The sequence below is a fragment of the Manis javanica genome, chromosome 2 (genome assembly GCF_040802235.1).
Source record: "Manis javanica isolate MJ-LG chromosome 2, MJ_LKY, whole genome shotgun sequence".
NCBI classification, from domain to species: domain Eukaryota; kingdom Metazoa; phylum Chordata; class Mammalia; order Pholidota; family Manidae; genus Manis; species Manis javanica.
In genome coordinates this window covers 33,314,456-33,337,135 of record NC_133157.1, presented here as the reverse complement: position 1 = coordinate 33,337,135, position 22,680 = coordinate 33,314,456, and the positions used below count along the sequence as shown (strand labels likewise).

At 41.3% G+C, this 22,680-nt stretch overlaps 1 protein-coding gene across 13 annotated transcripts in view; it reads left to right on the top strand.

The window, feature by feature from the left end:
* The window catches only part of FRMPD1 (FERM and PDZ domain containing 1), a 127,442-nt gene that overhangs the window by 92,375 nt on the left and 12,387 nt on the right, over positions 1–22,680 (top strand). For 12 of the 13 annotated variants that reach the window (XM_073227413.1, XM_073227407.1, XM_073227422.1 and 9 more), the window contains 7 exons: positions 5,707–5,814; positions 8,585–8,680; positions 13,927–14,052; positions 15,173–15,292; positions 16,297–16,433; positions 17,520–17,646; positions 17,789–17,884. In XM_073227413.1, the coding sequence (XP_073083514.1) occupies positions 5,707–5,814; positions 8,585–8,680; positions 13,927–14,052; positions 15,173–15,292; positions 16,297–16,433; positions 17,520–17,646; positions 17,789–17,884 (810 nt within the window). Of the gene's footprint in view, positions 1–5,706; positions 5,815–8,584; positions 8,681–13,926; positions 14,053–15,172; positions 15,293–16,296; positions 16,434–16,466; positions 17,245–17,519; positions 17,647–17,788; positions 17,885–22,680 lie in introns of those variants that run through there. The other variant, XM_073227436.1, reaches the window with a different exon arrangement.

Here is a 22,680-nt window from a genome sequence, read left to right as displayed (position 1 = left end):
ACTTGATAAATAAATTCAAAAGCTAGTTCTTCAAGAGAAAAAATTCAGAAAATAGGAAAACTTTAAGGAAAAGAAGTATGTGAGCCCTATGTGAAGGAAACTAGAATATTACTCAAGGATGTAAAAAAAATCTTTAATAAAAAAGAAGATATATACCATGTTCCTTGATGGGAAGACTATTATTAATATATTGCTTATTCTCATATATTAATGTATATGCTTAATGCAAATTCAAGCTCCCTATGGGACTTTTATTTGGATTTTGACAAAGTATATCAAAGTGAGATTATTTTCAAGAAATTTTTTTTAAAAATCCTGCCATTTGCAACAACATGGATGGATGAGTATTATGCTAAGTGAAATAAGCCAGGTGGAGAGAGACAAATACCATATAATTTTACTTATATGTGGAATCTAAAAACAAAACAAAACAAGATGAACAAAACAGCAGTAGACTCATAGACACTGAGAAGGGACTGGTGGTTACCATAGGGGAGGGGTTGGGGCAGGTGGGTGAGATAGGTGAAGGGGATAAAGAGGCACAGAATCTCAATCGTAATATTAGTTAGTCAAAGGGATGAAAGTATGACATGGAGTATATAATCAATAATAACTAATATTTTTCTATGTTGAGAAGATAGTATCTACACTAAATAGGGTGAGCATTTAATAATGTAGATAACTGTTGAATCACTATGTTGTGTACTGGAAACCAATATAATATTGTACAGCAACTATATTTCAGTGAAAAAAAAAGAAAAAATATTTTTTAAAAAGTATGACAATGGCCTTGATGTACCAGATTTTTAAACTACAGTAATTAAAACAGTATGATATTGTTGAAATGTCAATGCCAGTGTAATCAATAGGAAGTCGTAGAATATATACTAACATAAGAATTTAGTGTGTGATAAATATGGCATCCCAATTAGTGGGAGAAAAGATGGTTTTTGAAGAAATCATACTAGGACATTTCTTTAAGTATTTGGGAAAAATAAAGTCTCATCTCATACCATTTGGTGTTAAAGAATCAAATATAAAAAACAACCATAAGAATGTAGACAATATGGATAGGTGTCTCTGGTCATAGGTTACAGAAAGAATTCCCAAGCATATAGGGAGCAGAAGCACAACAGAACAGTTGTTTGATTATGTGAAAATAAAAAATTCCTGTGGTCCAAAAACTTTGCAATACTAAAAAGCAAAGAAATTGTTGTCCCCTGTCCTTATTGACAAGTGTTATCTTTCTTTTTAAGTGTTATCTTTCTCTTTTATTTTTGGAAATAGAGTAGGAAAAAGACCACCTAAGTAGGATTAAGATGTTTGCCATAAATATGACAGACCAGTGTTTTATGCACAATAAAAGTGGAGATTCTTCTATACAAAACAGAATTTTTCTATGAAATAATGTGAAACCACTGTATAAAAAACAGTATACTGAAAGCTGATCAGCATAAAATTTTGTGCAGGTGTTAGGAGATTCTTTTTATTTAGCTGATTATCATCTCAGTAGAGAACATCTTAATCTTAATTAGGTGGGGGATTTTTCCTGCTCTTTTTCCAAGAGGTGAAAGCAAAAGGTACCACCTGTTAAAGGAGGAAGAGGGAAGCAGCTTATAGCTGTATCTTTTAAAAAATGGTAAGTATAGGGAGAGGAAAATTAACATGTTCCAGTACCACTCCTGAGATTCCTATATGGTTCCCAAGGAGAAGAGAAAATGAATGTTGTGCTCCAGAGGTCCTTTAGGGGAAGCTGATGTTAGTCCAGCTGGGGGCCCCGGTGCTTCTGGGAAGTGCCCTGAATTGTCTAACCCACTCAGGCCTCTCATCAGAAGTTCTGTGATCATAAAACAAATGACCATATATTTCTTGCTTCAGTTCAGGATGCTCATCTTTGCCACAGTGGATTCCTAGAGTCCTCAAATAGCTTGAAATTAATTAGGAATTATAAAATTCAAAGTTGGGATATTGATTACTGCTTCTCTAGGACACAGAATTCTTTTTTTTTTTTTTTTTTTAGTGCAGTAAATGATTTTATTCTGGCATGTCTGGTAGAAAAAAAATGACAAATACAATGTGAAGTAAGACTCGTAGGACATAGAATTCTTTGAAAAAAATATTTTTGGCTTAATTGTAGAGATTTATATTTATATTATTTATAATGTATTATTTGTTATATTAATACTGATATTTAATGTCTTACTGAATTTTCACTAAAAGAAAATCCAGCAAGATAGATATATTCATTATCCTCCTTTTACAGTTGAGGACACTGTGGCTTCATACACCTGTGGTCTCACATGTAGAAATCGGTGGAGCTGGGTTATTTTCCAGATAGTTAGACTCCAGAACCCACACTCATTAGCATTATGCTAGTCTACCTCCTTAAACCCTGCTGTCTTTTTGAAATGATATTGGCAAATCGAGGTTGTAGGGTAGCAAAAAGATACTTTTCCCAACTTGTCCCTGTCAATGCCCTTCCAAAGCATTAATTCTTAGTTCAGTAAAAACAGGCACAGAAAGAGTTTTTATCAGCTCGGGTCTGGTGCTTTCTGATGAATTAATTTAGAACCCAAAAAGAGCTTTAGCAACCTAGAATAATGGGTAGTTCATATCCTTTAAACGGTCTTCTTACTGTTAGTGGCTCAAGTGAGTGGTTTACAATGTATTTTAGATACCAGACTACACAAATGGCAGAGCTGACCTTCGGGTGTAAAGCCAGGTGGTGCCTGGGGGTTGGACCTTTCCATGATGGACAACATGTTCTTTCTCAAATAGCTTCATGGTTGAGTGGTTCCAAATGTAAAAGAGGCTTTTCTTCCCTGTGACTCTCACTAAGTAGTCCTAGTTCAGAACAAGTCTACCTTGTATGGAATAGCTCTTCAAAGATTTGGAAATAGAGCCTTCTTTTCTCCCGGCTAAGCATTGTTCCATCTACTCTTCATCATAAGATGTGTATCTCTGAATACTCACTTCTCTGATAGCTTTCTGGACACATTCTGATTTCATGGTAACCCTCCCAAATGGTGGCACCCAGAAAGGAATTCGGTTCCATCTATTGTCGAGTGGTGAGAGGACCAGAGGAAATTGGGGGTGCACTCCTGACATGCACCAAGAATGCTAGTGATGCCTAAGATTGGGGTAATATTTTAGCAGGCCCAGTCACATTGCTGACTTGTGTGAAACTTGTGCTTCACCAAAAACTGAGCTCTTTCGAATGAATAGCTTCCAAGCCAGCATCCCCCACCCCATCCCATGCTTGTGCGGTTGATTTTTTTGATCTTCAGTGCCATGCTTCATAGTAATCCTTGTCAAATCATGTTGTTTTGGCTCAGTGTTCTGGCATGCTGAGATTTCCAGGCAGGAAATTGTGGGGGCTGAAAGGCATATTTGTATAGGCATCATCAACTGTAGTCATTCTCCCTTCCTTGTCAGGGCACCACATCTTCCCAGGTCTCCCCCATCTCTTCCATTACTTGGATAGTCACATTTCTTCAGTCTGATCCAGTTCTGGGCCTAATTCTTGCAGGATTGCTCTCCCTGGGGTGAGAGAGAACAGTGATTGCCTCCCACGGATTCCTTTTCTCTGTGCATCTCTCTTCTGTTCTGCCCCTTACTTTGGATTCCTCCTTTGAGTCTTTAGGGTGGTGATGGTTGTACCTGTTGTTTTGACCCCTCACTTTACTGTGTTCTGTTCAGCCCTCGACAACCCTGCCGCCCTCCGTCTTCTTATATTTGTTCTTAGTGATTCCTGGCCTGACCCAGAGCTGTCCTTGATCCTCAAGTTTCTTGTTTTCCTCTTTTAGATTCCCAGTTCCTTTACCTTCCCTCCCAAGTTTCTGCTCCATGAGATCTGATGACATCTTGTGGCTCTGTGTTAGTCACAGATTTGCTAAGTCCACTTTCTCTGACTTCATCCAAGGCATTGCTAAACACCACTGATGAGGACTGAGCCAAAGGGAGCCTGAGTTGCTTAAAAATCAGGATGATTTTGAATGTAGGCCAACTAGGTTCAAATCCACCTGATGGCTCTGCACCTGGCTTTTTTCACAGGAGGGTTATAGGAGACCTTATCAAGTTCTTGGCAAGAATAAAGGAATACAGCTATATCCACAGAACCAATGCATTTGGGATCCTATTTTCAAAGAAAAAAGGACTTGGTTGACTGACTTATTCTTGATAATTTTGTATTGATTATTAGTGAGCAATGCGTGAAAGCTCTCTAACCATCTCTTGTCTTAGATTTTGCCAAGAATTAAAGCCAAGCTTACCAACATGGGTTTTCCTGAATATTCCATGTTCATTTTCTGGGAAACTTGAAACCTCTAATATTCTCCTCTAATATTCTCTGTTCCATTCTCTGTACTGTGGGTGATGCCAACTGTAACATATAATAAATCCACCAGCTGCTAGATTCATAGGATAGCAGTCTTGAACTCGTTCAAAGTAGTCTGATAGTCTCATCACTAACTTTTAAGTTGTAACTTTCTCTTTCCCTTTTATTCCTTCTATCTCTTCTGCTTGGAAAAACCATTCTGCTTGAAGAAGAAGGCAAATTGAAGTTCAGTAATTTCTCCAATTGACAGATTACCACACAGGTGTACCTCTTCTCTGGGAACATTGCCATTTCCTCTCTTTCTTTCTATTAAATTTTTTTAAAGCAAACTATATATTGGAGATACTGAATCATAGTCATCAGCCTTGTCCCACCAACATTCTGGTTGTATATAACATCACACTTACTTTCTTACATTCACATTTCAGGGTCACTTGTTCATGCCGTGTATTTCATGGCATTGGTTTGTTGATATCTGAGTCTGTGAACATTGTTTCTAGCACTTTCCCTGATTGCTGTTACATATCTCTCCCCTCAGCTACACTGAGCATGGCGCAGAGCTCCACTCAGAACTTTCACCCATGTAAGCATTCTAGAGGCTGGCCTAAAAGCCTATCCAGGCCAAGGAAACAGCATGCCAGGCTGGGAAATAGCATATCAGGATCTCATCCAGGAAGATCACATCCTGTTGATCTAGGTCATGCAAGTGCTGTATGTTAAGTATCCCAATTTAGCCTAATACAGTCTAGACCAAGGGCTTGGCCACATACTCATCCCAACCTGCGATGACTCTTTTTACCTCTGGGGAAAGAGGGTACCTCCCAAAAGACAAGAGGGGCTAAGGATAGGCCACAGGAGTCAGAGCTTCAGGAAACCAGCCACGGAGGTATCTGATCCAACTCCCATATGGTACAGATGGGAAGACTGAAGGGCAAAGAGGGACAATGACTTGGCACAACTCACACAGAGTTATTTTGTTTCATTTTACACACACACACACATACACACACACAAACCCACAGAACTGGTTTTTTTCCATAAGAATTTGTGTTTGAGGCAGTTCTCACAACTGTTGAGTAGCCATACTTGGGTTGGAATTCAGGCCTCCTTGTTTGCAAACTCTCTTTGTCACACTACAACCATTTTGCCACCAGATGAATCTTCTACTGCCCTTAGACACATAAGGACATTGTCTGGGTTGGGATCCCTAGGTTTTATGAAAAGGAGTATTTATGGGATGTTGCCCTTCTTTGTGCGTTTTAATTGAATCTCAAAGCCATGAGAGATTTTGCTTTTGTTTTTAAGAAGTGAGATGTAAATGGCTTTTATGAAAGTCCTTTTCTAAAATGTGTCGTGTCTGTATTTTGCAGGGAGCTCCCAAGTCATCCTTCCTGACTGAGGAGAAGAGAGCCAGGCTAAAGACCAACCCCGTGAAGGTGCACTTTGCTGAGGAGGTGCTCGTCAGTGCACACAGCCAGGTACATCCGAGTCATAGAGCCAGATCACTCCTCCGGAGGCTGGCGAGGTGCCTCCAGGCCCGGAGCCCCCTGCGGAGTCCCGCGGTGCAGAGAGGATGCAAAGGGTGTGCAGAGGGTTCGTGGAGGCTCTCTGCACCCTTATTAAGGTGCCTACAAACCATGGACAGGGAGAGTCCGTGGGGGCCAGGGAGAGAAAGCACAGGCTGTGACTGGCTGTGTTCTGTGGCGCCATTCTCCTGCCCATGAAACTTAAACAGATTGCAATCGCTAATTTCTCGTTTTGAATCTTTAAACTTAGTATCCTCTCTGAGGGTTATATATTGATAGTAGTGACAGCGACAGATTGTTTTTTTTTGTTTGTTTTTCAAAAGCCTGTCATCTATTGGACCTGTCTTATGTGAGCCCAAACTTTTCAGGTACATACTCATTAGTAGTCACAATACCCTGCAAGGGATGCATTTTAACAAAAGAGAAAGCAGAGGCTTAGAGAGGTTCAGACAATTGACCTCTGAGATCACATGGCAAGCAAATGCAGGAGCCCAGGTCTGTGTGACTTAAGTTCTTTTGTTTTCCACTATGAAGTGCTGTCCAGTCCGTTTTGATATGGGGAGATCCAGAGTGGGAGATCAGAAGACCAATTTGCAAAGGGAAAATATTGGAAGTTTGATGTTTTTAATGAAGATTGTTGGGTAAAAGTCCCATCTGTTCATAATTCACACATTTTCCCCCAGTGGTCTGTAACTATTGCCTTTCTGAATTCAGCAATAATTTTAGATTTTGAAACTTTCAAGTCAGAGCTTGTTCCTATCTGGTCTTCTCACCGTAGAGACCAATGAATAGGGAGTCATAACCATTTTAACAAATCCTGGTGATCTGGTTCACATCTGCAGAGCCCTTATCTTCCTGTCATGCTATTTAACCGACCACACCTTTGTTAGCCTGGGAGTGAGGGCCCAGAGGGAGCCCTAGTGCATTAATGAGAAAAGACCTGAGATCTTGTCACTCAGTAATATTTGCAAACCTGTGTCTCCATGTTTGTGAAAATGGATTGAACCTCTTCAACAAATTTAATTTAGGTTCAATATGCGTTTTTAAGAGCAGTACATAATGATGAGAAGTAGGAGCTAGAACCAGCTGACAGGACAGATAGAGTGATTAGAGTGATCTGTGGGCTATTTTTTATGGCATTCATTAAGTTTTAAGGCTCACACTCCTATTAATTTAGTCTGTAAAATAATTTAAATGCAAAAAATGCATGTATTTAAAGATATCTATAGTATTGAAGATAAAAGATATCTGTAATATTTAAATATCAGAAAATAGGAAAAAGCACTAAATGTTTAGGGCAGTAGAATGGTTAAGTCAATTGTGGTATTTCAACTCAATAGAATATTTTAAGTCCAATCAAATTATAAACATTAAGCCCACATGAAAAAATACAGATAAAATATGCATAGACTAAAAAATGAATATAAAATCATACATTTAAAAACTATTTGCAGGTATAGATAAAAATTAGAAGAAGCCTTAGAAAAAAGTGCTGGTAATTATGTGATATTGTTATAGATGTGTTCTTTGTAAATAACAATGAAGTACCAAGGAAAATAATTTCATACTTGGGAAATCCAAAGATTAAGATTTCTAAACACCCAAAAAACAGAGGAGTGAGATGATGACAGAGTGGGCAGTTTGAAATCCCTCATCCCTGATGGAGTGTGGAATGACACTGGGATATGAACGTTTTCCTTTTTCCTCCATAAAAATACTGTGCTTTCAGAAAAAAACTATAGAAAGTAATGAGTGTGAGTCTTGCTTAAAAGATACAAGTGCCCATGTATCTGGAAGATGCAAGGGTCTCATCTGAAAAAGTCTGTCAGGTTTTTTAAAAAAGATGATAAACTTCTTTACTCATGTGAGCTTTATATACAAACTCTTTGCAGAGATTAGAGCTGAGGGCAGTTTTAGCTCAAATCTTGGGAACTCTAGAACCTCTCACTGGTTGCAGAATACACCAGCCCTAAGGGCCCTCATTATTTGCTGCCAAATGCTCAGAGATCACTTTCTATGACCGTTGGCTCTGGGGGATTTAGGCAAATACCCAAGGAGATTTAGTCCCCTGGCCTGCTGCACCCTAGGAATTCTGGCTGACATGCGGTTGCCAAACACAGACCAGTCCTGTGCCTCCTTCCCAAACAGCCCTCTGAGAGTGCAGTCTCTTAGAAGATCCAGCAAGTCCGGGGTAAGAGTTAGGATGAGTGCAGGTGGCGGGCAGCCTGTGCCTTTTGGTGATGCTTCACTGCAGGAATACAGCAGGAAAGTGGTGGGGTGGGGGTCTCTGAGGGAGTGTGCTTCCCCCCAGCCACCCCAACCCCGCAAGGCCTGGTCTAAGAATCTCAGAAAGGCCCTGGGGAGAATATACCTGCTTGTCATCTGACTTGCTAACTTGCATCCCGGAAGGGTGTCAGCCAGCAGCGAAGTGTCAGCTGATGGTTGTGAGCCATCCTGCAGGCTCCCGGGGCCCTCAGTAGGCTGGTGGCGGGTCTCACTCTTCTCCACCATATCTCCTGTTGTCCTTCAAAAAAGCAGGCCACTCTCTGTGCAGCATAGGCCTTCTCTGTTAGAGAAACCTCCAAATGCCAAGAATTGGCCTCTAACATGGCGAGGAGGTTAGAAATCCTGCTCTCCACCCCAAGAGGGCAAGGGAAACTGAGGATTTGTCATTCCCGGGGATCTGAAAGGCCAGTTCCACCATTACTCTTATGTTTTCCAGGGTAATTCTTTGCTGTGTATGCCCAATGTGCTCAAGCTGTACTTGGAGAATGGACAGACCAAAGCGTTCAAGTTTGAAGCAAATACAACTGTGAAGGTATTAACAGTAAATTTGACTATTTTTCCCAGTGAGAATTTGCTGGCTCCCAGGGCCCCCCGGCATCTTGCCCTGCAACTGCCTTGTCAGTCTCACAGCCACCCTGGACTGAAGCCCTGCAATAAACCAAGCACTGTGTTACCTCATTTAGCTGCACAACCTCCCAGCGAGATAGGTTTTTTTCCTAGTCACCATCTTGCAGAAGTGGAAATCAGGGTTCAAAGAGGAGTAGTACCCAAAGTCATATTACAACTTGTAAGCCTTCACCCTTAACCCCTGGACTTGCCTGCCTCTTGTATGTGATTCCACCTGCCAACCAACAGACTAGAGCAGCTAAAAACCCAGGCTAGCAGGCTAGGTATCAGGGCAGGCCCAGGCCCCTGCATATTCCGTTCAATATGCAGTTAAGTCAGTTCAACTTACATTTAACAAGTTTCCCCATATGAGGTCCTTGATGGGGAGGGAGAGTGTGCAGAGCTAGGTAAAGGGTGATTTCATCTTCCAGGAGCTTGCAAACTAGTTGAGGGAGGATGGCCAGTCAAGGAGCACCCAGCCGTCCAGGGCAGGATGACAAAAAGGGCTGTAAAGAGAGGGCCAAGGAAGCACTCTGCGTGCAAGGGGAGGAGCACCAGGTGTTCTGTCCCATCAGGATGTCAGAGGGAGCTTTGGAAAGAAGCTGGACCTGAGCTGAGCATTGAAGGGCAACTAAGAATTCAACAGTGGCAGCCCGGGACAGGGCTTCAGGGGCAGGCTGGAGGGTGCGTCCGTCTGAGGGAGTCACATGTATTAATGCAGAGAGCCAGCAACTCAGGCATTTTCTGAAAAGTAGTGAGCAATCCAACGGGACTGGGGCACAGGCCATTTTCTTGTGGGAGGAATGGGTGACAGTACAGGCTGGCTGTGGAAGGCCTTGAATGACAGGCAACAGAGCTTGGGTTTTTATCTATAGACATAAGGGATGGCACCATAGTTTCTGAAAAAGGGAGTAAATAGTGTTAGAGTGAGACTTCATTGAAGAAGCAAACAGGAGTTTCAGGTGGGCCAGTGCAGCTACAGCTAACGGACAGTAGCCAAGACACACACACACACTCACATGTGCACACATATCCACATGCACATACAAAATACATGTACACATACATGCACCCACCCAGTGTTTCTCTCTAGCACCTGCCTTTGGCAATTCCTAGAGCTGTTCCAAAAGCCTCATCCCATTCTTACCTCGGCGAGCTGCAGGACAAGCTGGAGAAAGCCTCCCTGAACCTGGAAGCCCATGCCCAGAGGAGGAAGGGGAGGGAGGAACAGATTTGTGAAGTGTTTGCTGCACGTCTGGCACTCTCCTGGGCACTTAATGTCTCCAGTAACCTTGTGAAGTGACAAGTTATTCCCACTTTGCAGATGAGAACACAGGCCCAAAAGACCTAAAACTTGGTCAAGATCAGGTAGCTCATAAGTGGCTTCCAACTTGGTCTGTTTGTATTCCACACTGCCATTCCACATCAGAGTTTTGCAGATGAATTAGACAAGGTTTCTACTTCTGTCATCTTTGAACAAAGTTCATTGGAATGGAAAGGATGATTTATTTCAAGTGAGTTCCCCTTTGGTGATTCACAATAACAGCAGCCACCACAGGGGAATTAGACCCAAGATGATAGATGGTGTTGGGGGAAATGAGCCAGGGCTCAGCTGGTATAATACTGGTTAATCTCACTTACCAGCAGTCGCCAAATTTTTAAGAGCAAATATTTTAGCTCTTTATGATGAGGTGGAGGACATACACAAATCTTATGGGTAAAAAAAAGGAAAATTCCCAGTCAGCTCATCATTGAGTTCTCTTTCCCTTTCCCTTACCAAGGGAAGCCAAGTTTTTACATTAGAAACCCTCTTTCTCTAAATCAAGGAAAATAATATGTCATTTGAGCAGTGAAAATTTACGGACACTTTGTGTGTGCCAGCAAAGCTGTTGGTGATACAGAATAGATGGCCCCAAGTCCCACAGGAAGTGAGCCTGGAGTTTTGGGGTGGGCCTGGGGGCGAGAGGAGGTGACCTGGCACAGTTCACTCAGAAACCAGGAGTGGAGCCGCATGCTCAGGACCATGACCATGAGACATGAAAACAATGTGGTGCAGCTCAGGGGAGGCAGAGCTTCCAGCCAGCTGGCAAGGAAGGCCTCAGGGAAGTGGTGGCCTATGAGGCCGACTTGGAAAGGTGGACCAGCTTTCAACAGGAATAGGCCATGAGGGGTGTGTGAAGGGACATGCTGAGCACAGGAAATGGCACCAAAGACAGGGAAGTCTGGCAAGTGGATAAGTGGATGGAACTTGTGAGCAGAGTGCAATGGGAAAAGCAGCAGAAGATAAAGTGGATTAGCAGCTGACACTTGAGAGCCTTAATACTAACTGAGGAGTTCAGATTTGGGCAAGTGGGCCATGGCGAGCCACTGGATATTCTGCATAACTAACACAAGGCTTAGCCAAGTTCCTCTAGATCGGGGGCAAGCAAACTTTTTCTGTGAGGGCCAGATAGTAAATATTTTAGGTTTTGCAGGCTACAGGGTCTCTTTCAATTACTCAGCTCTGCCATGGTAACAAAAAAAAAAGTTATATGGGTGTTCCCATATAACTTTAATTACAAAATAAACTGTGGGCTGGATTTGACCTACGTAAGGGCTATGATTTGACAATCCCTACTCTAGATATAAGGTGGAGGTCAGGTGGGTAGCAGGGGTTCCTCAGGACACCACTCTACAAAGCCAGGAGATAGATATGTGTGAGCTTGAGCCAAGGTAGACATGGGAGAATGGAGAGAGGGAACGGAGTCAAGAGATAGGCTCTTCATCATGACCAGTGCACAGTGGGCATTGAATGAGTGGTGCTGAGTTGCAGAAACAGATAGATAGGCTCTTCAGGACTTAGTTGCCGGTTAGTTGTGGAAGTGATGGAGCAAGCGGAAGGGGTCAGATTTGGAAGCCATGAGGAGCACATAGCCCCTAGTGGTTTGGCACTTACTAAATCTGAGGTTCTGGCAGGACATTTACGCTGCATCGATGATGCTTATTTGTTAAGTGAAAGTTTACTGAGCATCATTGAATGCCAGGTTTGGGAGATAAAAAGGAACACAAGACAGGCAAGGTTCAAATTCTCAGGCAGTTTACTCTCTAATGGGGTAGAAGACAATAAGCAAGAAAACAAATATTAGCAACTAGCATGTATTGACCACCTGCCATCTGCCAGGTACTATTCTAAGTGCCTTATATGGGAAATTAATTTAATACACACAAAAACCCTATGAGATAGGTGTTAATATCATTGCCATTTTGGGGTTAACATCCAAAATATATAAAGAACTCAGATGCCTCAACACCAAAAAAAACTGCCAAATAACCCATTTAAAAAAATGGGTAGAGGACCTGAACAGACATTTTTCCAAAGAAGGAATACAGGCACATGAAAAGATGCTTCACATTGCTAATCATCAGGGAAATGCAAATTAAAATCACAATGAGATTTCACCGCACACCAGTTAGAGTGACCCCTATCCAAAAGACAAGAAATAACAAGTATTGGCAAGGATGTGGAGAAAAAGGAACCCACCTGCACTGTTGGTGGGAATATAAATTGGTGCAGCCACTGTGGAAAGCAGTATGGAGGTTGCTCAAAAAACTAAAAATAGAAATATCATGTGATCCAGTAATTCCACTCCTAGGAATTTACCCTGATTCAAAAAGACATGTTTATGGACACTTAGGTTGCTTCCATATCTTGGCACTATTTACAATAGCCAAGATATGGAAGCAACCTAAATGTCCATCATTAGATGAAGGGACAAAGAAGAGATGGTACATATACACAATGGAATATTATTCAGCCATAAAAAGAAAACAAATCCTACCACTTGCAATAACATGGATGATCCTAGAGGGTATTATGCTCAGTGAAATATATTAGTCAGATAGAGAAAGACAAATACCATATGATTTCACTTATTAGTGGAATCTAAAAACAAAACAAAACAAAACAAAATGTAGCAAACAGCAGTAGATTCAGAGACACAGAGAAGTGACTGGTGGTTGCCATGGGGGAGGGGTTGGGGTGGGTGAGTGAAATAGGTGAAGGGGAGAAAGGGGCACAAAATTTCAATCATGATATCAGTTGGCCATGGGGGTGAAGTTCAGTATAGAGAATATAGTCAGTAATTCTGTAACATCTTTCTATGTTGACAGACAGTAACTATACTAGTTGGGTTGAGGATTTAATAATATGAGTAACTGTTGAATCACTGTGTTGTATACTGTATACTTGAAACCAATGTAAGATTGTGTATCAATGATACTTCAATAAAAAGATATTATTGCCATTTTGCAGATGAAAAGATTAAGGAATAGAGAGAGTAAACAATGTATCTAGGGACACACAGCTAGTAGTGGTAATTTAGGTCTATAACCCATTCACTGAACTTTACTGTACTGTCTCTTATTAAAGAATATAGCTGTTACTAAAGAAAATAATATTGAATATTGATGAGGGAAATAAATAGGACCCTGGGACAGAGAATGACAGGGGCAATCACATGTAGATACGGTGACCAGAAAAGGCCTCTGTGAAGAGAAAGAGAACAACCTTGTGAAGAGTCATGGAAAAGTGTTCCAGGCAGAGGGAACAGAATGTGCAGATGCCCTGAGACAGAAAAAACCTTGTAAAGACAAAGGGCTGCTGTAGTGAAGGAAGGGAATGTGGCACATTATTATCATCCACCCTGTGTTTGCCACTCTGAGAAGAGGCATCATTATCTTCCACTTCACAGGAAGAAACTGAGGTTCAGAAACATCAGATCAGTTTCTCACAGTCTCCTAGCAGGTGGGTGGTGGGATTCTGTTTGATAAACAGCTGAAGATGCAGACTCAAGAGATAGGATGACTCTGGAGACCCTGAAGAGCTGTGTAAGCCCCCAGTAGATGTCATCAGACTTCCAAGTAATGCAAGCGAGGATGGCCGTTACAGTGGTGCCAGAGCCCCGAGGAGAGGGGAGCAGTGGGTGCAGAGAGAGGAGCGCTGAGAGGTCTCACATGCGGTCTGTCAAGACTCCTCTGCCTGAGTGGTCAGGGGGCCCATCTGGCACAGGCTTTCCTCTCCCCAGCTGTACCAAGGAGCAGAGAGAAGGTCGGGGAAGTCCTCCCTGCTTTGTGCTTGAGCAGGAGGGTCAGCTGCTCTTCGGCTGACCCCTGATGCCTCCCTGTGCCTGGCAGGACATCATCCTCACAGTGAAGGAGAAGCTGTCGATCCGGAGTATGGAGTACTTTGCGCTGGCGCTGGAAGAGCAGTACAACATCTCACGGCTGCACCTGCTGCACGAGGAGGAGCTCATCCAGCAGGTACAGCCTGCTGCTGTGGGGAGGAGCCCCGGGCTGGGCAAGCTCCATGCCTCAGCCAAAACCTCTGCAGGAGGCCTCAGCACGCCTGCATGTTTGATGCACGTTTTTGTGCCCAGAAGGCACAGAGCTCACTCAGCCTAGGGATAATAGGGTGAGAACCAGGACTGATTTTCCTGAGATAGACAGGGCCCCATTTTGCAGATGTGGAGACAGAGGCTTAGAGAGATAAGGAGACTTACTCAAGGTAACAGCCCGTAGGGCCCATCTTTTGCCTCCGGCTCTGATGATGTTCCCTTGAACCTGCTGTCTTTACCATGTTGGGGATGCATTTGTTGCTGTGTCTAAGCCCTTTCTGTGAGACCTTCCCCCTGAGATGGTCCCTCCTGGTAGAACAAACACAGTCTGGCTGTACCACTTGGTCTTTCAACCATGCAGTGATTTGTTGTACCGACTTTTTAAAGCCAAACACGGGTCAGTTCAACAAACCCTTGTTGAGTGTGTACTACTACAAAGATGAGTAAGATTTCAACAACTGGAAGAGGAGAAAGTGCTGTTTAAGCAGGGGAACAGCATGAGCAAGGCATGACCTTATGGGAGCCACTCTGAGCATACCTCATTGCAGATGAATTCTTACCCTAGTCACTCACCTTCTAATACTGCTGCTTGCAAACTTTTCTTTTATTATTTCTCTTCCCATTAGCATTGGAAAAGAAAATCAAATCCCTAAGATAAATGAAATGAGGAAAGTAGCATGCAGAATATATATATAAAATGTATAGCATACCATTATTTGTGGAAAGGAAAAGCATATACATATAGTAGCATTCACATACATAGACTGCCTCTGGAAGGGCATATAAGAAACTGGAAACAAACATTTGTTCTGGAAAGTAGAACAAGTTGATGGGGTCAATGGGAAACTTGGCTCTCTTGAAACTTTTGCTTTTTATACCCATGGGGAAGTCAGGTAAGGAGCAAAGGTCAGTGGCTATCTTGGAAGGCACTAAAATTGAAATCTCTGGGGAATATGTTTCATTATTTTTTTAAACATTGTTTTGTAGAACAACTGCAAGAACAGAGACAATTTGAAGATTAATGGTATCTCGCTTACCCATTGTAGGTGGTGGAAAGGGAGGAGTCACATGACTACCGCTGCCTCTTCAGAGTGTGTTTTGTTCCCAAGGACCCCCTGGACCTCCTGAAAGAAGACCCGGTGGCCTTTGAATACCTTTACCTGCAGGTGACTGGGTCTGCTCTTCCTAAAGTAACAAGGGTTGTTCTCAAAGATAGTACATTGGGTTATTTTGAATATGGGCTCAAGGCAATTAAGCAAGTCCCTGATAGGGGATAACTTTATCTGAATTGGGCCTCACTATCCCTCAGAATTCCTTTTTCCCCTCACTAAGTTGCTCTGTTAGATTTGCACTGTGTTAACAAAATTTAGGCTTAGTCCTCAATGTAGGTGATATATTTTCTAACACCATTTAGGATCTTTAGAGTTACAATTTTCTATTGCTAAAAGGGGCTTTAGTGCTTCAAAGCCTTATCTTAGAAATGATGAAACTGAGTGAAACTGAGTCTTGGAAAGGTCACCTGGTTTGGCTGGGTCACCTGTTTGGTCCAGAGCCAAATATACGTCCCTTGACCCCAGCCTGGTGCTCCTTCTACTCTACCTCCCTAGCGTTTTTTTTCTCATTTCTCCATGTTTATTTTTTTGTTGTTGTTATCATTAATCTACAATTACATGTAGAACATTATGTTTACTAGGCTCCCCCCTTCACCAAGTCCCCCCCACAATCCCCATTACAGTCACTGTCCATCAGTAAGATCCCTAGCATTTTTATTCTGCTGATAAAGAATCATTTGGGAAGTACCACCACTTTACAGACAGGGTAACTCAAACTAGGTGGATTGCCTTGCCCAAAGTCTTACAGAAATGGTCGCAGCAAATGATAACATCACCTTATATTTGTCTAATACTGTGTCCTTTATACCTGTGTTCATAGGCATTGTCTGATTTAAACCTCACAGAAACTGTAAGGTAGACTCCACTATATTCATTTAGCAATGGGAAGACACCAGTGTTCAGAGAGCCTTAGTAATTTAAACCAGGTCTTACAGCCAAGAATGGGCACAGTCGGGTCTCATGCTGATCTCCTGGTCCTTCTGCCTTTCACCTGAAAGAACTAGGAACACGATCCGTCTGTTACTGTTTCCCAATTCCTCTGATTTAATCTCTTCTAGAGCTGCAGTGACGTGCTCCAGGAGCGCTTTGCTGTAGAAATGAAATGTAGCTCTGCGCTCCGACTTGCAGCCCTGCACATCCAGGAGCGGATCTATGCATGTGCCCAGCCACAGAAGATCTCTTTGAAGTACATAGAGTGAGTGGCACGGGATTCCTGTATCCTATCAACAACAGCTGTGTTGCATTTATAACGTGGCTGGTCCCTGGCCAGCATGGCCAGATTCTGCAGAAAATTACATTCACCCACCTACCCATCATGTGTCCACCCACTGTCTTTCCAGCCATTTCTCTCTCCACACTCCCTGACCCAGCCTGGCTACCCCAGATATCAGATCTGGCTGCTCTCTCTGGGGCAGAAGCCAACTCCAAGTGAAATGACATAGGATCGCTTTGTAAATTCCCAGTTCCTGGGTGAATGTCTTGGGAAATGGGTTGACAACTTCAGTGTAAAGTTCTTCTCAGGGCACAAATGCCTTGGGAATTAATTTTATGTGAGCCAATCATGTTGCATTATATTCCTACTAGGGTAGCTTCAAGTCCTGGGACACCAACACCTCCTGATTCTTAGCTTAAAAATTCTCACTTTGCTCTGGGCAGTGTCACCCAGACTAGCTGTGTCCTGCCTGTGTATCAGAATTAAAATGGGAATCCTATTTGAAAATAAAACAGATCCTTGGCTCTATGCCTGATAGACTAGGCCAAATCTCAAGGGAGTAAACCTGAGAATCTGTATTTTTAATGAGGTTTTTGAGGGATTTTGAGGCTGTCAGGCTGGTACCATTCTAAAGCATGACACAGGGATTCATAGGGGCTCTATGTTGCCCCATGAGAGTGTGTTATATATTTGTTGTCATTATTTGTCACTTATATGCAGTAAAAAATTTGAGATCTCCTGACCTGATTAACAGAATATCACACCACACCAAAAGTAATGAGCTCCCAGAAAGGTCAGTGGGGTTTAATTCCTGAATGGCTGAGGTTTCTATGGAATGTGTGTGTGTGTGTGTGTGTGTGTGTGTGTGTGTGTGTGTAAATATCTAAATATACTTTATATATATATATATTCATGCACATATATATGTGCATGTCTTTTGTTGAGAAAGAGGCTTATAATTGCAGTATTCTGGGAACACTAAGTACTGAATTAAATGTAATTATACTCTTCATTACAGCCAAGTACACTGTAAAAATGGGTCTCCTTGTCTCCAATGTCTCATGGCAGGAAAGACTGGGGAATAGAGAACTTTATATCTCCAACTTTACTGCGAAACATGAAGGGCAAAGACATCAAGAAAGCCATTAGCTTCCACATGAAGAGAAACCAGAATTTGCTAGAACCCCGACAAAAGGTAAAGTAGCAGTGGCCTCTGCTGACTCCCCCAGCGATCTGTTGTGAAGCCTTAAGGAAAGCGTTTTCAACATTGTCTGGATTTTAGGCAAGTGAATAACTCTGACCTAACAGCCTTTTTTTTTTTTCGGTCTCCATTTAAGCAACTTATTTCTGCTGCCCAGCTACGTTTAAATTATCTCCAGATCCTCGGGGAACTCAAGACATATGGTGGGAAAATCTTTAATGCTACTTTAATGGTATGTATTAGAGAACTGTGGAGCCCTACTTTTTTTTTTTATTTTTAGAGGGCATCTCTCATATTTATTGATCAAATGGTTGTTAACAACAATAAAATTCTGTATAGGGGACTCAATGCACAATCATTAATCAACCCCAAGCCTAATTCTCAACAGTCTCCAATCTTCTGAGGCATAATGAACAAGTTTTTACATGGTGAACAAGTTCTTACATAGTGAATAAGTTCTTACATGGTGAATAGCGCAAGGGCAGTCATATCACAGAAACTTTTGGTTTTGATCATGCATCATGAATTATAAACAATCAAGTCAGATATGATTATTTTTTTGATTTTTATACTTGATTTATATGTGAATCCCACATTTCACCCTTATTATTATTATTTTTTTAATAAAATGCTGAAGTGGTAGGTAGATGCAAGATAAAGGTAGAAAACATAATTTAGAGCTGTAAGAGGGCAAATGTAGATGATCAGGTCAGTGCCTATAGACTAAGTATTAATCCAAGCTAGATAAGGGCAACAAAACATCCACGGATGCAGAAGATTTCTCTCAAAACATGGGGGGTGAGGTTCTAAGCCTCACCTCTGTTGATCCCCAATTTCTCACCTGATGGCCCCCCTGCGACTGTGCCTGTCTTAGGTTGTTCCTCCCTTGAGGAATCTTACCCGTCTCTGGCTAACCAGTCATCTTCCGGGGCCATACAGGGAAATGTAAAGTTGGTAAGTGAGAGAGAAGCAATATTGTTTGAAAAGATTAGCTTTTTACTTCTTTGCAGATTTATGCCCTGTGGCTTCTATGCCCAGCATTTGTCTTGAGGTATCTTTACCACTTGGAAGAATTATGATACTTGGTAATTTTCTATATGAGGGTTGTACTAAAGGGTTGTAATTAGGAAGGAAGAAGAAAAGCTATAGAAGTAGCAGACGGAAGAAAACATGGGAAGATTGATTATTTCTTTGACATATCTTCTTGTAGAGTAACATAAGCATGTATAGGTTTTAAACTCCTAATTAAATTGCGTACACACATTAACATAATAGGAATACAGCTACATAACAAAAGCAGACCTACAATTACCAGCCTTCTCCAGTGAAACCAAGAAAACCAGTTAGGCACCCTAGGCATTTGTGAAAACTTATCAATGATATGATGGATATTGTCTAACTGAATTTGAATAGTTTGAGAAAAATCAGACAAATTAAAACAACACATTCCTGGGAACTGTTCACATCCCATATGTTCTTTTAACAGTAGATAGTCTATAGTCACACAATTTTGGAGCACTGCAACTTGCACTTCTCCTAAATCTTGGTTGAGTTCTGACAGTATAGATCCAGTCAAATTTGTTGTTTTACTGTATGCACAGGCCAGTTTAGATATCTCCTTCTTCATTCCAATGGCAAGTCCAGGAACCCGTGGAATGAATGCAGCTACAACTGCAACAGCACCAGGATCTTTGTTGAAGTTTTTTGATGATCATCTTCTGGAATGACTCTTCCAGAGGATGTTGATGTTGGAAGTTCTTCTTCATATCATATCTTAATTCATTTTCTGGGTAGCCGAATTAGGCTTTGATCCTCTGTATAAACACAAACAAACCCTTAGCCTACACTTTGATATGACCTTTATACCACTGTGAAGAACCTATTGGAGATCACCACACAGGAACTGCTTTTTTTTTTTTTTTAAGAGAAAGGAATATTATCAGAAAAATGTACTTCCATAGCTGATCATCTGACACCCTTTAAAAGATCAAAATTAAGGATATGTAAAGCATGCATTAATCGTTGATTTGCAGTTAGTTTTATCCTATCAGGGAGTAATCCCCCTTTTATTTCTCTCTCTCTTTTTTTGTTATCATTAATCTACAGTTACATGAAGAATATTATGTTTATTAGGCTCTCTCCTATACCAAGTCCCCCCCACAAACCCCATTACAGTCACTGTCCATCAGCATAGCAAAATGTTGTAGAATCACTACTTATCTTCTCTGTGTTGCACAGCCCTCCCCTTTCTCCCACCCCCCATGTTATGCATGCTAATTATAATAACCCCTTTCTTCTTCCCCCCCCTTATCCCTCCCTATCCACCCATCCTCCCCAGTCCCTTTCCCTTTGGTACCTGTTAGTCCATTCTTGGGTTCTGTGATTCTGCTGCTGTTTTGTTCCTTCAGTTTTTCCTTTGTTTTCATACTCCACAGATGAGTGAAATCATTTGGTATTTCTCTTTCTCCGCTTGGCTTATTTCACTGAGCATAATATCCTCTAGCTCCATCCATGTTGTTGCAAATGGTACGATTTGTTTTCTTCTTATGGCTGAATAATATTCCATTCTGTGTATGTACCACATCTTCTTTATCCACTCATCCACTGATGGACACTTAGGTTGCTTCCAATTCTTGGCTATTGTAAATAGTGCTGCAATAAACATAGGGGTGCATCTGTCTTTTTCAAACTGGACTGCTGCATTCTTAGGGTAAATTCCTAGGAGTGGAATTCCTGGTTCAAATGGTAAGTCTATTTTGAGCATTTTGAAGAACCTCTGTACTGCTTTCCACAATGGTTGAACTAATTTACATTCCCACCAGCAGTGTAGGAGGGTTCCCCTTTCTCCACAACCTCGCCAACATTTGTTGTTGTTTGTCTTTTGGATGGTAGCCATCTTTAATGTGTGAGGTGATATCTCATTGTGGTTTTAATTTGCATTTCTCTGATAATTAGCGATGTGGAGCATCTTTTCATGTGTCTGTTGGCCATATGAATTTCTTTTTTGGAGAACTGTCTGTCCAGTTCCTCTGCCCATTTTTTAATTGGATTATTTGTTTTTTCTTTGTTGAGGTGGGTGAGCTTTTTATATATTTTGGATGTCAAGCCTTTATCAGATCTGTCATTTACAAATATATTCTCCCATACTGTAGGGTTCCTTTTTGTTCTATTGATGGTGTCTTTTGCTGTACAGAAGCTTTTCAGCCTAATATAGTCCCACTTGTTCATTTTTGCTTTTGTTTTCCTTGCCTGGGGAGATATGTTCAAGAAGAGGTCACTCATGTTTATGTCTAAGAGATTTTTGCCTATGTTTTTTTCCAGAAGTTTTATGGTTTCATGACTTGCATTCAGGTCTTTGATCCATTTTGAATTTACTTTTGTGTATGGGGTTAGACAATGGTCCAGTTTCATTCTCTTACATGTAGCTCTCCAGTTTTGCCAGCACCATCTGTTGAAGAGACTGTCATTTCCCCATTGTATGTCCATGGCTCCTTTATGAAATATTAATTGACCCTATATTTTTGAGTTAATGTCTGGAGTCTCTAATCTGTTCCACTGGTCTATGACTCTGTTCATGTGCCAGTACCAAATTGTCTTGATTACTATGGCTTTGTAGTAGAGCTTGAAGTTGGGGAGCGAGATCCCCCCTGCTTTATTCTTCTTTCTCAGGATTGCTTTGGCTATTTGGGGTATTTGTTGTTTCCATATGAGTTTTTGAACTATTTGTTCCAGTTTGTTGAAGAATGTTGCTGGTAATTTGATAGGGATTGCATCAAATCTGTATATTGCTTTGGGCAGGATGTCCTTTTTGATGATATTAATTCTTCCTAGCCAAGAGCATGGGATGAGTTTCCATTTGTTAGTGTCCCCTTTAATTTCTCTTAAGAGTGTCTTGTAGTTTTTCAGGGTATAGGTCTTTCACTTCCTTGGTTAGGTTTATTCCTAGGTATTTTATTCTTTTTGATGCAATGGTGAATGGAATTGTTTTCCTGATTTCTCTTTCTATTGGTTCATTGTTACTGTATAGGAAAGCCACAGATTTCTGTGTGTTAATTTTGTACCCTGCAACTTTGCTGTATTCTGATATCAGTTCTAGTAGTTTCAGAGTGGGGTCTTTAGGGTTTTTTATGTACAATATCAGGTCATCTGCAAATAGTGACAGTTTAACTTATTCTTTACCAATCTGGATTCCTTGTATTTCTTTGTTTTGTCTGATTGCCGTGGCTAGGACCTCCAGTACTATGTTAAATAGCAGTGGGGAGAGTGGGCATCCCTGTCTAGTTCCCAATCTCAGAGGAAAAGCTTTCAGCTTCTCTCTGTTCAGTATAATGTTGGCTGTGGGTTTATCATATATGACCTTTATTATGTTGAGTTATTTGCCCTCTATACCCATTTTGCTGAGAGTTTTTATCATGAATGGATGTTGAATTTTGTCAAATGCTTTTTCAGCATCTATGGAGATGATCATGTGGTTTATGTCTTTCTTTTTGTTGATGTGGTAGATGATGTTGATGGATTTTCAAATGTACCATCCTTGCATTCCTGGGATGAATCCCACTTGGTCATGGTGTATGATCCTTCTGATATACTGTTGAATTCTGTTTGCTAATATTTTATTGAGTATTTTTGCATCTACATTCATCAGGGATATTGGTCTGTAATTTTCTTTTTTGGTGGGGTCTTTGCCTGGTTTTGGTATTAGGGTGATGTTGGCTTCATAGAATGAGTTTGGGAGTATTCCCTCCTCTTCTATTTTTTGGAACACTTTAAGGAGAATGGGTATTATGTCATCTCTGTGTATCTGATAAAATTCCGAGGTAAATCCGTCTGGCCCCCGGGGTTTTGTTCTTGGGTAGTTTTTTGATTACCGTTTCAATTTCTTTGCTCGTAATTGGTTTGTTTCACTTTTGTGTTTCTTCCTTGGTCAGTCTTGGGTGGTTGTATTTTTCTAGGAAGTTGACCATTTCTTCTAGGTTTTCCAGCTTCTTAGCATATAGGTTTTCATAGTAGTCTTTAATAATTCTTTGT